Source organism: Microtus oregoni, unplaced genomic scaffold (genome assembly GCF_018167655.1).
Source record: "Microtus oregoni isolate MIOR12 unplaced genomic scaffold, Mior012 000014F_ref0000157, whole genome shotgun sequence".
Taxonomy (NCBI): Eukaryota; Metazoa; Chordata; class Mammalia; order Rodentia; family Cricetidae; genus Microtus; species Microtus oregoni.
Window position 1 is genome coordinate 36,571,173 of NW_024543073.1, and position 16,267 is coordinate 36,587,439.

Sequence of the window (16,267 nt, forward strand, 5' to 3'; positions counted from 1 at the left end):
CATATAGTATCCAGGATCCATTATACAGTATAGAGGAATCATTATATAGGATATATATCAGTAATACCCAGTACCCATTATTCAGCATTCTTCATATAGTATACAATACTCAGTATTCAGTATTACATACAGTTTACTGAAATTAGTATACAGTATACAGGATGTATCATATAGTATCTGGTATCTATTATACAGTATACAGAATATAGTACACAGGAATCAGTATGTAGGATACAGCATACATCACACAATAAACATCACACAGTGTACAGTACACAGTATACATCATACAATATAAAGGATACACTCTACATCTATCCAACAAAAGATTTTAAGAAACTGAAACAGGAGACAAGAAATGGGAATGGGAAGATGAATATGATAGAAACACATAACAGATAAATATGAACATGCCACAATAAAACTCATTATTTATAAAACAATTGTAGTTTAAAAAAGAAATAATAAATAATTAAAAATATTAGAGAAAAAGAGAAAAGAAATAAAAAATAACCTTTTCATATATTAGAAAAAGTCAAAACAAGTACCAGACAAATAACTTATGGACAGGATATATAACAAGTTCTTTGAAGCATCCCACCCAACAAAAATAAATAAATGAAGTAAACAGAAAAAATTTTGAAAAAATATTTTACAGAATAATTTTAATGTACCTTAATAACAGAACACTTATATCATTAATAATGAGGCAAAAGTAAATAAATTACATGATGCTATGTATTCCTTAGTATGACAAAAATTTAAAAAACAGGTAATTCTAAGTACTGCCATGGATGTGAATGTAATGGTTATATATCTGTGGGAATGTGAAAAGCTATGATTCTCCTAATGCAAATTAGCAATCCCTCAGAGTGTCAAACACTGACAATCATATAATCCACCATTTACACTTCAGAACATTACCCAAGGGGAACATGCTCACATAATGCTTTATTCACGGGGCCCTACACTGGAAGTAACGCAGGTGTCCATCCAGGCTGATGACAGCACTGGGAAGATTCTCACCGAACACGTAGCAGCAATAAACAGAAATAAACAGTCAACAGAACATAATATAACCAAAGGAAACAGGTACAAAAGAATGCACAGATTTCAACTTGTGCAAGATTCTGAAACTGTTGGAAGTGACCCCCATGACACAAAGCCAACCTTGCCTCGCAGTATCTAAGTGTCACCCAGAGCTACTTCCTGAATACAGAGCTCAATGTGAAGGGCACATGCATGTGAAAGGACTTGAACATGGTGTCTCTCTTGTGCAGCTAACATAGTTTTTACATTGATCAAAATTACTGAACCCTTCACCTAGGATCAGTAGATCTCATTGTATATAAATAACCGATTTGGGACTAGGGATGATAGATCAGTGAGCAATAACGCTTGTTATGAGGTCCTCAGTTCAGAGCCCCAGAAACCATGTACGAAGTCATGAAGTGGCTCTGTGTGCCTCATTGTCCTGGGCAGTGGGGACACAGAGACTGGAGCATCACTGGGGTTTGCTGGTCACCTAGTCAGGAAAGCAATGAGCTCCAGGTTTACCAAAGAGGGCACTGAACATCCATGACTGGCCTCTGTACATGTGTGCACAGGCATGTCTACACAACAATATACATGCATCATATATATATATGTATATATATACATATACAAATATACATACATACATACATACATACTTACTTACTTACCTATTTACACCCAAGTACACATACAAGTGAGAGACTCGGAGTCGTCAGATAGACTTTCTGGTAGGACGACAGATATTGAGAGGGATCATGGGTAGGAAACAAATATGGCAAAAAACAAAGGTATAAATGTTCTTCCTCAACCTCTTGACTTAAGACAAAAGCTGCCAGCAAGCCCTTTGCTGATGGCCGATGGGCCCATTCAAGGAGTTCAAGACTGGATCAGGACATATCACACCATGGTTCTGGGCCAATCAACCACCCTAGCTGTCTTCAGTTGAGCAACCCTATGTTAGGTGAGGAAAACTCTTGAAAACCCCAGTCCCTAAGAAGAGGCTGGAGCTTTTGGCCTCCTGAGTGCCACCTATGTTTGGCAGAGGGCCTTTTTCTCATGTGTCTTCTGCATGTTGTGTATTGCCCGCCTTTCTTCAATGGCAGTTCTGTTTCTACTGGTTGATATTTCCCTCCTGCAACCTAGGGAACTGCAGATTTACCATGCCCTTTGATTCTGTAACTGGCAGAGAAAATAAATCTGATCAAGCTCCTTAGACTATCTCACAAGCACACACACAAGTGGCTTTTACAGTTTCTAAAGATACAGTACCACCAGAGACATGCCATAGCTGTCCAAAGATGATGCTCAGATAAATGAATATGATGTAGAAGAGAAACAGCCCTAAAATTCTGAAAAAACTATAACATAGCAGCAGACTGCAGCTACTTATATACTGAGAGAGGAAAATGTAGCGGGACTAATAAAAACTCAGAGAGAGATATTGGGGTTCAAGATGAAAGATCAGAGAAGCAAAGCAATGAACCAGTAGAGAGCTCTTATCTCTACAAAATCTTCAAACTAAAAAGAGAGCGAGTTCCCGTTTTATCCTACCTTAACTTTAGTGCTGGGATTAAAGGCGTGCACCACCACTGCCCAGTTTGTATGGCTGACTAGTGTGGCTGCTGGGATTAAAGGTGTGTGCCACACTGCCTGGTCTCTATGGCTGACAAGGGTGGCTAGCCTTGCACTCTGATCTTCAGGCAAGGTTTATTTGTTAGATCATAAAGAAAATATCAGAAAATCACTATGTGGGATAAAAAGGCAGGTGACTGCAAACCAACTTTAGTAAGAAAAAAGAGTTAACCTGTGTGCGCATTCTAAAGAGCTCCTTCCTTCCTTCCTTCCTTCCTTCCTTTTTTTTTTTTTTTTTTTCGAGACAGGGTTTCTCTGTAGCTTTGGTGCCTGTCCTGGAACTAGCTCTTGTAGACCAGGCCAGCCTCAAACTCACAGAGATCCGCCTGCCTTTGCCTCCTGAGTGCTGGGATTAAAGGCGTGTGTCACCACCACCCAGCTTTTGTCTTTACTTTTTTAAAGCATTTGTTTGCAGTTTTGAGGACCTGGGGGTGGAGGAGAGGTGCATATGTGTACAAGTGCCGTGACACACATGTGGAAGTCAGAAAACAACTTGTGGGAGTTCAGTTCCCAGCAAGCACGGGGTGGCCCACAACCATCTATAATGAGATCTGGTGCCCTCTTCTGACACGCAGATACAACACTGTACACATGATAAATACATAAATAAATAAATCTTTAAAAATTGTGCATGAGTTGCTTATAAAACATAATGGAACATTGTGTTTATATTTGGGTCCTATTCCCAAGATATTTATTATATATGGACATATTCTTTTTTTTACATTTTTATTTATTTATTTATTAAAGATTTCTGCCTTTTCCCCGTCACCGCCTCCCATTTCCCTCCCCTTCCCCCGATCAAGTCCCCCTCCCTCATCAGCTCGAGGAGCAATCAGGGTTCCCTGACCTGTGGGAAGTCCAAGGACCACCCACCTCCATCCAGGTCTAGTAAGGTGAGCATCCAAACTGCCTAGGCTCCCCCAAAGCCAGTATGTGCAGTAGGATCAAAAACCCATTGCCATTGTTCTTGAGTTCTCAGTAGTCCTCATTGTCCGATAGGCATCCTCCTGAATATTAACCTTCATCAGGCGATGAAAGGAGACAGAGACAGAGACCCACATTGGAGCACCGGACTGAAATCTCAAGGTCCAAATTAGGAGCAGAAGGAGAGAGAGCACAAGCAAGGAACTCAGGACCGCGAGGGGTGCACCCATACGCTGAGACAATGGGGATGTTCTATCGGGAACCCACTAAGGCCAGCTGGCCTGGGTCTGAAAAAGCATGGGATATATGGACATATTCTAAGATCTAAAAAAAAATAAATCTAAAACATTGCAGGTTCTATAGATTTTAGATAATAGAAATGTTTCCAATATTTACTCATGATGCTCCTTCCTATATTATTTTTATCTACAACTTCCCCTTAAAACATGACATACAGTTTGTCTAAATTTACAATGTATTCCTTCATGCCATGTCTTTTCCTAACCATGTTAAGAATATATCCCTTCATTTTTGACTAATTTGGCTGATGTATTCCAGATTTTGTCTCCTGGTCCCCATGGAGCTCCCCTTACAAGTCTAGAAAAGTCTGGCTTTCCAGACTCACAACCCAGCTAACACTCAGCTCCAACTCAAAGAATAAGTTCTGTTCTAGCTTTGTAGCTTACTGGGTAAGACGTTAGTTAACTCTCTTAGTCTCTTTATAGCTCAGTTTGCTCATCTTCAAAAGGGGACTAATAACCCCTCCTTCTTTGCAAAATAAAACAACTCATATGTTTTTACTTGTTTTATTTAAGACCTCTCACTACTCTTCAGGCAAATGCAAATAAAAACCCCAAGAAGGCTAGAATTAGAGCTCACAGAGCTATAATCTATTAAAATTCTATAATCTAGCTATAATTCTACTAATGGAATGCCTGCCTCACCTACCCTACCCTCTTGGTCTGAACACCAGTGCTGCAAAGTTCAGTTAAAACAAAGGTGCGCACACAATGGCTCAAGGGGTAAAGACACTAGCCATGCAAGACAACGAGAGTCATGAATTTGAACCCAGAAAGATGGAGGGAAAGAACTGACACCACTACATTATCCTCTGACCTCTACTCCATGGTACACACATGCCTCACACACATACACACAACAAATAAATTAATAAAATAAGTAAGATGAAATCCATTAAAATATACCCAAGTGATTATAATCAGAAAGTCAAGAAATAATTAAGAGTTGTCAAGGATATGGAGAAATTAGAACCTTCACAACAAGCTGGTGGAAATATAATATTGATGATAATATGGTAGTTCCTCAAATAATTAAGCATAAGTTTACTTTATCACCCATAGATTCCATTCCTATATAGTAAAAGTTATGAAGATATACATTCACACAAAAACCTGTACATGAACATTTATTTTTTTATTTTTTATGTTAACTTTTTATTGATTTGCTTGTGAATTTCACATCATACACCCCAATCACATTCTTCTCCCTGTCCATTCAAATCCGCCCTCTGCCCTTGCAACCTTCTCTCCAAAGTAAAACAAAATTTAAAAGACAAATCAAAAACCCAAACAAATAAACAAACAAAATCTCATCATGGAAGCTGTAGTGTGTCACAGTGAGTAACACAGTTGACCCTTTAGATCCTGCACCTTTGCTTGTAAGCTCATTGCAATGAGTCACTGGTCTGGTTGGAGGCCTCTGGCTTCTGCTATACTATCGATACTGGACTCCTTTGGTGGCAACATGGGCTGTGGACATCAGCACAGACCCAGGCTGCAGTAGGACCACAGACCCAGATGTGGTCCTCAGCAGCATCCCAGGCTAGGATGTCATCATGGCCCTAGTTGATATCAAGGGTCACCCTGATCTGTGGGTCTCCAGTAGTAGCATCACCCTTGAACACCAACATGTTCCCAGGTAGCAGTCTGGGTAACTCCTTGTCCTTTACTGGCAATAGGAGCAAAGACATCAACAGAGACCCTGGCTATAGTTATAGGGCCATGGACTCAAACATGGCCCTCAGTCACAGTTCAGGTCTGGTGGCACAGGAAACCCAGATGTGCATGGCCCTGGTGGCAGTTAGATACTCAAAAACTAATATGGCTTCAGGTGTCATCCCAGACTATAGTCCCCTGCATGTCCCTGGGAGGTAACAGGAACCAGTGACACAGAATGCAGCTGCAGCAAGGCCATGGGACCCAGAAATGACCCTCAGCAGCAGTCTGGGCTGGATGTCACCATGGTCCCCAGTGGCAGCCTGAGACTCTTAAATCAGCATGACCCCTGTGGGGAAATATCCCTTCGACACTGGCAGGGTCACAGAGATGCCAGCACTCCTTTGTCAGCCTTGAAGTAAGAATGACAATGGTCTGTCTGAGTGAGCTATGTTGAAGTCCTTTATAGCCTTATCAGAAGAAAAAACATACAATGAAGATTTTAAAAATAATGTACTATTCAATTGATGTAGGTAGGTAAATTATACTTGTGGAAGTAGGGACCTAGAGTAGGTAGTAAGGTCATATTATGTTTCAATTGAGTAGACAAAGGCTGTTCGTTTGTTTCTGCCACCCAGACCCAAAATAATCACACAGAAATTATATTAATTACAACACTGCGTGACCAATAGCTAATGCATATTTCTAACTAACTCTTACATTTTAAATTAACCCATTTCTATTATTCTGTGCATTTCCACAAGGCTGTGGCTTACTGGGTAAAGTTCAGTCTGGCATCTGTCTCCTTCGGCAGCTACATGGCTCTCTGAATCTGCCTTCTTTTCTCCTCTATCTCTGCACGGAATTCCCACCTTGTCCTATTTTGTGCTGCCATAGGCCCAAAGCAGCTTCTTTATTAACCAATGACAATAAAACACATTCACAGTATAAAGAGGGGAATCCCACATCACAGCTGTATTTCCTTTTTTATTATGTGAGAATTTCATACATGCATATAATGTGGTTTCATCAAATCCACTCCCCATTACCATCCCTTCAGTTCTCCCCCTATCCTTTCAAACACACTTTTTTTTTTCTGCCAACTTCATGCTCTTTCTTTCTTTCTTTCTTTCTCTTTTTTAAACTTCTCACTTAGTGATACCTATATTTACCTGGGTATAATAAGACTCTTTACTGGAGCATAGGCATCCTCTGAGAGGCATATTCCTGAATAAAATGAATATATTATCTTCTAATATGCTATATTTTCAATTTAAACAGAAGTCTTAGAAACAAGACCACTTTTGTCATGAACTTGAATATTATCTTTATGGCATCACATAAATAAACATGATTACCAAAAGAAACACAAAAAACTCCTGAGATTGTTGGGGAGAAATGACAAAGATACAAACCCTATGAGGTCCGCACATGTGTGTATGTAAAGAACATACAAATGAAAAGAAAAGCACACACTTATTTGCACAGTTTTGTACAGCATGTTAAGTAAACCTTATCACTCCATGTCACCAAGGTTTCATGTCATGAATAATGGTTCAAGCATTTAACACTTGAAGAAAAAGAAGTGTTTGAAATATGAAACTAACTTATTATAATCTTCTGAGAGAATTTTTAAAAAAAGCTAAAACAGCAGGGGATGGTAAGCTTTACGGGTTATTTAATTTCTGTTTCTTAAGGACTAAATGGGAAGTCAAGCAGTCCTGCATTAGTTTTGTACTAAGAAATCTGCCTCTCCTTTGGGGAAATAGAAAGCAGTGAGAAAAGACAAGAAAACAAAGAGATAAGACTTTAATAAAAAGGATAATTGTCACAGAATCTTCATGTAATAGATTCTGTTTTTTGAAACATTATATGAAGTTACCTAGAGCACTGTCATAAGGATAATGACCAGAGAAGATGAAAACTAATAACTTCAGAATAGTAAAGGGAGACTGAAGTAATATGTGGAACAGTCAGAGCATCCAGGAGGTTCAGGGACACCATGACTCTGAGCTGTTCAGATACTTCACACAGAAGCAGTGACAGTAATATCAAAGCCGTGTATAAGAACACGCACAAGCTGAAAAAGAAACATAATTGATGTGGAAAAGCAATGGGAGAAAAAGACAATAGTCCCGAAGTTCTCACCCTTTTCTCCTCAAGATAATAACTATGGAGTTTAAAAGTGGGACACTAAAATTACCTGGCCTAAAGGTAGGCCCTCCATGAATACCTCAGATGTATAGCGTCCTGACTTTAACATTTTGTTTTGCTGAAGCAAGGCAGGACACAAGTGGAAACATATATTATTATCATTGCAGGGTAAAAATGCTAACCATGAAAGTATGACAGGGAAGATATTGTTTCTTCAAACTTCAGAAGCCACATGAAACCATAACATGGGAACACATGTCTGGAATTCTGAGAGGCAGAGACATGGAAGAATAATCTGCAAGCTTGAGGGGGAAATAGGCTGCAGAATATGGCATTGCAGCAGAAAACAAGGAAGACTGTCTTAAAACAAATGAATGAGAAAAATCAACCCTCAAAAGATATTCTCTGACCAACACACACACACACACACACACACACACACACTGTAGCATATATGTGTGCACACACACTATGACATAAATGCACACATACACACACTATGGCATATATGTATGCGCACACACACTGTGGCATATATACACACACATGCACACATGCATAAACTATGGCATAAATGCACACACACTGTGGCATACATACTTGCACAACACACTGTGGGATATATTCTTGCACAGAAACATGCACAATAGTATACACATATATACACATGGTGTCACGTATATGCATGCACACACAATGGCATTTACGTATGCACAAACATGTACATATACACACAGTAGCATATATGCATGCACTCACACATACACACACTGTTTCATATATGCACGAACACACACCTAAGCATACACAAGCACATAACACAATATCAATTCTTTAATTATATTTCTGACAAAGGAATGAGAAGGCATGCCAACTCTGAATCAAAATGCACTACTCTCATAATAATAAATGCCTGTTACCTGAGATGACAGATAGTCTTGTCTATTAGTGTCCTAGTTAGCCTTCTATTGCTGTGATAAAACACTGTGATCAAAAACAACTTAGGTAGAGTATATATTTCATCTTACACTTTTGAGGACTATTCTCCCCTGAGAAAGTCGAGACAGTCACTGGAGCATGGCACACACCTAGAGGTGAGAGCTGAAGGAGAAACTGGAGGAGCATCCTTCCTGGCTTCTCTTCCATCTTGCTCACCTGCTCTCTTACACAAGCAGGACCACTTGTCCTCAAATGGTCCTCCCCACCATGAACTGGGCCCTTCTACATCAATCATTAATCAAGAAAATGCCCTATATTTAAGGTTCAATCTATGAGATGGAGCCCACACCCAAAAATGCTCAGGGAGCCCTAAGCTGAAACTAGAAAGGAAATGTAGCACTATAGACCAGTGTCTTGCTTGGCCATCGTTAAAGCAGCATCTTCCTGCAGTCGATGGGAACAAATACAGAGGCCCACATCCAGAAGATGTGCTAGAGTGACAACCTTGAAACACTCAGTCCTAACTGGTACATCTTCATCAAACCCGTGTCCTCAGGACTGAGGAAGAAAGACTGTAAGAGCCAGTGGGAATGGAGGACACCAAGGAAACAATGCCTTCCCGACACAGCAGGACTGATGCACACGTGAACCCACAAACAGTGGCACCATGCACAAGGTCTGTCTTCTTCCAAGACAGATGGGGCCACAGTGCTAACAGGGACAAGAGGACATGATCTCTCTCCCTAACCCAGAAGCTATCCTCACCTGACAACTGCTCACAAAGAAAAACTTAGTTTTCTCCAGTGGAGTTTCTTTGAGTATACAATACACACTCAAGGGCAGGCCTATGCCCAACTCATTACAAACTCAATGGTATTTTGAGAGACATATTGCTTGTAATGGTTTGTCTAAGCATTTTCTTTTACCCTACAGATATTTCGTTTATATATTATGGTTTCTGATTCTGTGTTTTATGGGTTTCCTATGTGATTACATGTGCATATTGTGTATGTGTGTGTATATATGCAGGAATGTGTCTCAGTATGTACATGTGCATATTGTGTGTGTTGTGTGTGTGCACGCTTGTGTGCACGTGCGTGCAGGAATGTCTCAGTGTGTACATGTGCACAATGTGTGTGTGTGTGCAGGAATGTCTCAGTGTGTACATGTGCACAATGTGTGTGTGTGTGTGTGTGTGTGTGCAGGAATGTCTCAGTGTGTACATGTGCACAATGTGTGTGTGTGTGCAGGAATGTCTCAGTGTGTACATGTGCACAATGTGTGTGTGTGTGCAGGAATGTCTCAGTGTGTACATGTGCACAATGTGTATGTGTGTGTGTGCAGGAATGTGTCTCAGCGTGTACATGTGCATATTGTGTGTGTGCAGGACTATGTCTCAGTGTGTACATGTGCTTCTCATGCTTTTTCTTTGTTCGTTTTTCCTTTCCTTTTCTCTATTTGTTTTGTTCTGGTCTGTTTGCTTTTTGCCTGTTTGTTTTCTAAAGAGAGAAAGAAGGAATAGAGCTGTAAGGGTGGGGAGGTAGGGAGGATCTGGGGTGGGGAAACTGATAGGAATGGATTACATAAAAATCTATTTTCAATCAAAAAAAAAAAAAGAAAGAAAGAAGCTTTCAAACTTGCCTACAGGAGAAATTTTACCAACAGAGGGTTCTCTCCCACCAAATGCCTCTAGTTTATGCCAAGTCAGGACAATTAGTTTATTTAATACAGGGACCAAAGTATCACAAAATACTTGTTATAGATTATTGATATCTTATATGCTAAAAGCAAAACATAATGAATGCTAAATACAACTTAAGTATTATAATAGGACAAATGCTTAAATTAGAAAAGAGAACCTTCATTCAATAATGTCCCCTTCACCTCTCTTCACCTCATCCCATGTACATCACATTTGACAGGAGATAGTGCTTAGTGGTTCCAAACAGAAGCCCTTACAATTAAAAGATGAATGGAACATACAAACAAGAGTCAGAAAAATTTCTATCAAACTTTGAAAACAAGTTTAAAGACAATGTAAGTATTAATAAAGCATTTATATTATAAATGGTAAGCTTCTTATACCTGGAATGCTGCACAAAAAGTCCCAGAGCTGTTCATCTTCCATGTAGCTCATGAAAACATGTCCAAATGTTTGTGGAGACAGGTGACAATGGTACAGAATCTTAAAGATGGCTTCGACCACACTGCAGCCTTCCTTCTCGCCTTTTTCTATGCCAGGAGCTTGTTCTGGAAAAGAGGGAAAATGTGGGGATCAGTGGATGTGATCACACTCTCATCCCTTCCCTGCACACCATCCTGTGACACACACCCATTTACTATTTGCACGTGAGGAACACACAGTCTCTGGAGGGCTACAATCATTGACTTCATGGTTTCGGATGTATCTGGGGATAGCTATGGAAGAAATGCCCGTGAGAAGGACCATAAGAGGTTCATTTCAAGAGGGGAGGTCAGTGTTCCTGTATGTTGTAATTCTTTTTTCCCCTTAAGGAAACACGCAGATTCAGGATCTATCTTTAAAATCTAGATGGCTCAGAGCACTAAAGTGTACCATGGAAAATCCATTTGTTTTTTGAACCATGAAATCAATTATGAAAAACAAATTATATTTCCTAAATATAATGACACTATCATTTCAGAATGAAGTATTTTTTCAATTAGTTCCTTGATTAAACCTTATGAGTAATTACACAACAATAAAGCTATTTTAATTGTCCTTGTCATCCCTCCTCTGACCCCATTATGACTTGCTTTAAAGATTGGAAATCAGAGAAAAGGCATCACTGAATTTATATGATACAAGGAATTGAGAAATAATTCCTATTTTTCTTGTATAACATACAGCTGTATCATAAGAAACAAAAGTATGCATTGAGATAGTATCAACTCATATCTCTTAATATTTTTAATATCTTCTATTAATATAATAATATTATATAGTGTCATCGGTAATGAGTACATTTCCTTATTCTTGTTCATTTGAAAGCTTATCACTTTTATTTTACAATTTTATTTCTTACTTTTGCTTTTAAGAGTCCATTTGTACCTGAAAATTAAGAACTAATACCATAGATTTTAGGCAAAAAACAATGCTAGTTTTTCTTTTTATCAATTTCAACCATATTAACTTTACTTAAATAGTCATCATTGTCCATCCCTGTCTCCTTTGTCTTCTACTCATAGTAAACACAGTATGTCTCGAGGGACACTAACTCTGTTACCTCCCTGGGGTAGGCATGCAGACAAGGCCTGGCTGGTCAGGCCTGACACCCCTCATCAACCATGATCAGTTCAGAGATGGGCAAGTAGCCAACAGGAAACTTCCTCAAGAATTTGGCTGTAATAATTGGTGAGTGGTGTTCTTTTGACTATATTTGATACCCGGGTAGAGTAGTTGGCATTTACTTTGGGTGGTCATTTGGGGAAGAATGTTACTAAAAATTAATCTGATACAGTAAGAATCAGAAATCAGACCACTTTTATCAGAAATTATTTTCCAGTTCTCAAGCATCTATTCAACTGAAAAGGATTCATTTGCTGTTTCATTTAAATGTGCCTTCCCATTTCCTTTTCCTTCATCGATCTAGAATGTTGTCCTCTAAAGGACTGTGAAATGCTATCTTCAGGGCATGGCAAAGCCATTAAATAATGATCTCACATCAACGACTGTCTCCTATATGGGCCATGTTAAGACCTGTCAAGCACTCATCATTACCAGGAGGGTTACCCAGGTCCACACCCCTCCCTACTCAACTATTGGCTACCAATGGATTCGGAAGTAGAGGAAGTCATTGCTTTCAGTTGTGAATACAGTGATGAGCCTACAAGGCTACAATAAATAGATCTAAATTTATGGTTACACAGGAGGCACGGTGGGTCCCAAAACATAGATGCAGATGAAGGAAAAGAACTTGTAGAGAGTAGGGGAATTGATAGGTCAGACAGGGTCGGGGAGAAGGTAATCAGAATGTACTTTATACATGCATGGAGTTATTAAAGAACAAATTTAACATAAGTAAGTCATTTTCAAAAAAAGTTCTCATATATGTATATATGCATTTACATACACACATTTATATATAATATATACATGCACACACACACAGAGAGAGAGAGAGAGAGAGAGAGAGAGAGAGAGAGAGAGAGAGAGAGATTGAGTTGTAATAACTAAGCCTGGGCACCCCACTGTTTCTGATCTCTGCATTTTGACAAGTTGTGCATTTCCAAAGTTCCATAATTGCTTCTCTGTGTGTGTGTGTGCACATATGTGTACCACACAGGGTGGTAATACTTCTCCCAAAAGCATAGACTACATAAGAAAATCCCCATTACTCAGTATCACACAAGAGAAATTTCTTTTCCTATAGTTACCTTTATGCACATGGATGACCATAGCTCTCACCCCTCATCAAAGCTTTCCCCCAGCAGATCAAGGAGAGATACTATGCAGATCCATAAGTAGTCCCAATGTAGACAATAAGTGATAGGGTGTCCAGCCCCAGTTAGTACACCTAGAATACATCTACATCCAAGGTTCAGGATCATCACAGAAAACAGGGTGGGAAGATCGAGAATCAGAAGGCAGCAGTTATCCTGGGAGATAACATCTTCCAGTCTTGACAGGCAGGGCGCACCCACGAAATGTCAACAATAAGAACAAGACCTGCATAATTCCCACACTGCTCACGTGCCAATGTGGACGGGGATAGTTTCACAAGCCCCCACCCTAGACAAAGAGCTACAAACAATCAATGGCTTCTGAGAAAGAGAATCATGTTTTTTTTTCAAGATGAGCTAGCTCCTTGCTTAAATTATCCAATCCCAATCCCAAGTGGTCAGCTCTAAACACTTGCACTTATGAGTGAGAGTAGATGGACTCAAGAGCTTTTACACCACACACATACATGATTTAAAAAAAACAAGGTCTTGAATTTTAGAAGCAGTTGCAGGGAACTGGAAGAGTTGTATGGGAGAGAGGGGGGGTGCTGAATGATGTAAATAGAGTACTCATGTATAAAATTCTCAAAATTAATATTCTTATTATATGTCAGTCACTGGTAAAGATTTGAGGGGCTTGGGCTTTGACTTCTTGGTATTCACTGTGTGAGCAGGCATATGTATGTTGGGTGATAGGTACACATGAAATCATGACAACCATGTAAGAATTTATACGTGTCATTCCTGCTTGTGTCCGTTGTCCTGACATAAATGATAGTAATACCCTATTTCATTCTTTTCAAATCTTTTGTTTTCCTTAATGGAAATGAGTGTTTTGCCTGTATGTATATCTGTGTACCAGTTGCATGCCTGATGCTTGCTGAGGCTGGAAGAGAAAACAGATGCCCTAGAACTAGAGTTACAGATGGCACGAGCTGTCATATGAGTGATGGGAAACTTCCCCCTATCCAGTAGGCCAGGCAGGAGAGTGCCAAACAGCCTAGATGTGTTTAGGGCTGTGTCTCTGGAACCTAATAAAGACCATGGTCTTTTCCAAAGGTCCAATCACATTGTTTTATTTTCCTTTTGATTTCCCCCTTATACCCTTGTGGTATTCTTGTGCTATCTCTCATTCGGATAGTCCCCTAGACCTTGCAAGAACACTCACCTTGGATTGACTTTCTTTAAGTTACTTTTTGAGGGCTGGGAGACCCATGTTATTTTGCTGCTGTTCGATGGAAAAGGGGCATGAGTGAGGCTCGTGTATGACAAGATAGAATTGAGCATAATTAAATTGTTTTACCATTTTTTGTCTTATTGTTTGTTTGAAATTGAGCTACTTGTAAAACTAGTCTCAGGTTCAGGACACAGTACTCCCAAGCATGGTAAACTGGCATTTGGGAAAACATCTAGGAGTCTCAGCTTCTCTCCTGAAGCAGGGAACAGAAGTCTGATTTCCTCTATAGCAGATCAAGAGGTCAGCATTACTGAAGTCCCTCTTTGTATCAGAAGGAAAGGAAAGCCCTCATTTCTGAAGATACAGGCACATGGGGAAACCTAAACAAGCATCACTAAGTTACTGAGGTTAATTCCTATGAAGAATTCTTCTTCCATCATACTCCCAACAACTGTGCATGCACATCAAAATATTCACTTACTGTTCTTGTGTGGCATATGGCAGTTCATAGCCACCTATAATTCTAGTTTAATGGGATAGGACTTTTTGTTTTTGCCTCTATAGGTCCTTGCATGCAGGTGGTATACAAAAGCTTATGCAGGCTGACATAAATGAATAAATCTCTAAAAAAGTTAGAAACACGCAGGTTACCCTGTTTCCATTGATCTTCCTTACTGAAGGACAGTGCAGCAATATTTATAGTAAACAAATGTCTGTCGTCCAGTTGGCTGGTATTTCTTTATAGATGCCTCAGTTATAAACCTCACAGTGGGAGAAGGGGGGACATTACTTCTCCTTCCTGCTGTTCCTCCTTCTCTTCCAAATGCAGGTATATTTCTTTCTTTCATTTTTCCCCTTTTCCTTTCTTCTGCCTCTGAGTAAGACATTAGTTTATCCAATATAAAATTCTTTAGGTATGTCTTTATAATGTCTTCAATAATGAAAGAAATGGAAATTGACGAGGTCAACTCAGAAGGCAGAGGTAGGAGGATGGATGTAAGTGAGATCAGCCAGCCATGGTTACAGACAAGACTCTGTCAGAAAGAAAAGAAAAGATGAGAAGAGAGGAGAGGAGAGGAGAGAAAAGAGATCAAATAAAAAAATCAGCAAGTTCTGTGTACCTAAAGCATCACTGTGTAAATATAAGTCATTCACTTTGTCATTTGCAATGAATAATTTTCCTCAGGAGAAATCCTCTGACATGACACCATCTGCCTTGTCCTGTCTCTCTCACTGTCTTCCACAGTCAGTCAATCACTTTGGTAGCTTCTCCACCCTTCTTGTCCTCCACACTAGGGAAGGAGTCTCAGGCCAGGAACACTGGTTGAATTAACCAGTTGTTTTGTTCTGTTTTTATCATTTGTGGTATGCCTGACTGTGAGGACTTTCCTTTAAACCATGATTTTCTTTTCGTTAAGACAGACTTTGCCAAGGCAAGACAACTTGGTTTTTCAGACCAAGTAGTGCATTGGAAAGTGGTCAGTGGGGAGCTGGGGGAAGACAGAGATTGGACTCGGCACTTCCGTATTGGCACTCTTGAAGTCACATTCTTTGACCCTGTACCTACCAGCAATGATACCCAGTAATAAAGCTGCTACTTTAATTTCCATCTATTCTATCAATACTTTATACAGTAAAATGAATATAAGATTTTGAACCAGACCCCCTTTGATAATGCGTGAAGAGAGTGCACACCATCTTCAGCTCCTTTCAATGCTGAACTGGTTACTGCTTCAGAGAAAGATGGGCATCAGGAGGGTGCTTTGCAGCTAACACAGGTTTACACCTCCATTACACACAAGTGTTTGCTCTCCAAGGATGTATACCTCTTATTTTCTCTAAGATGCTAGTGAAAAGCTCCTGCTGACTCACTGCGGGACTTGGCAGAAATGTTATAGAAGAGTGAGCCATGTGCTCAGGGATGCTGAATCAACCAGACAGTAACGCACTGAAGAAAAGAGGCTAAGATGTTAGATGAGAAATG

At 39.7% G+C, this 16,267-nt stretch overlaps 1 protein-coding gene across 1 annotated transcript in view; it reads right to left on the reverse strand.

Moving 5' to 3' along the window:
- Kiaa0825 (KIAA0825 ortholog) overlaps window positions 1–16,267 on the reverse strand; it is a 411,723-nt gene that overhangs the window by 239,993 nt on the left and 155,463 nt on the right. The window contains exon 15 of the mRNA XM_041663776.1: window positions 10,731–10,895. Within this exon, the coding sequence (XP_041519710.1) occupies window positions 10,731–10,895 (165 nt within the window). The remainder of the gene's footprint in view (window positions 1–10,730; window positions 10,896–16,267) is intronic.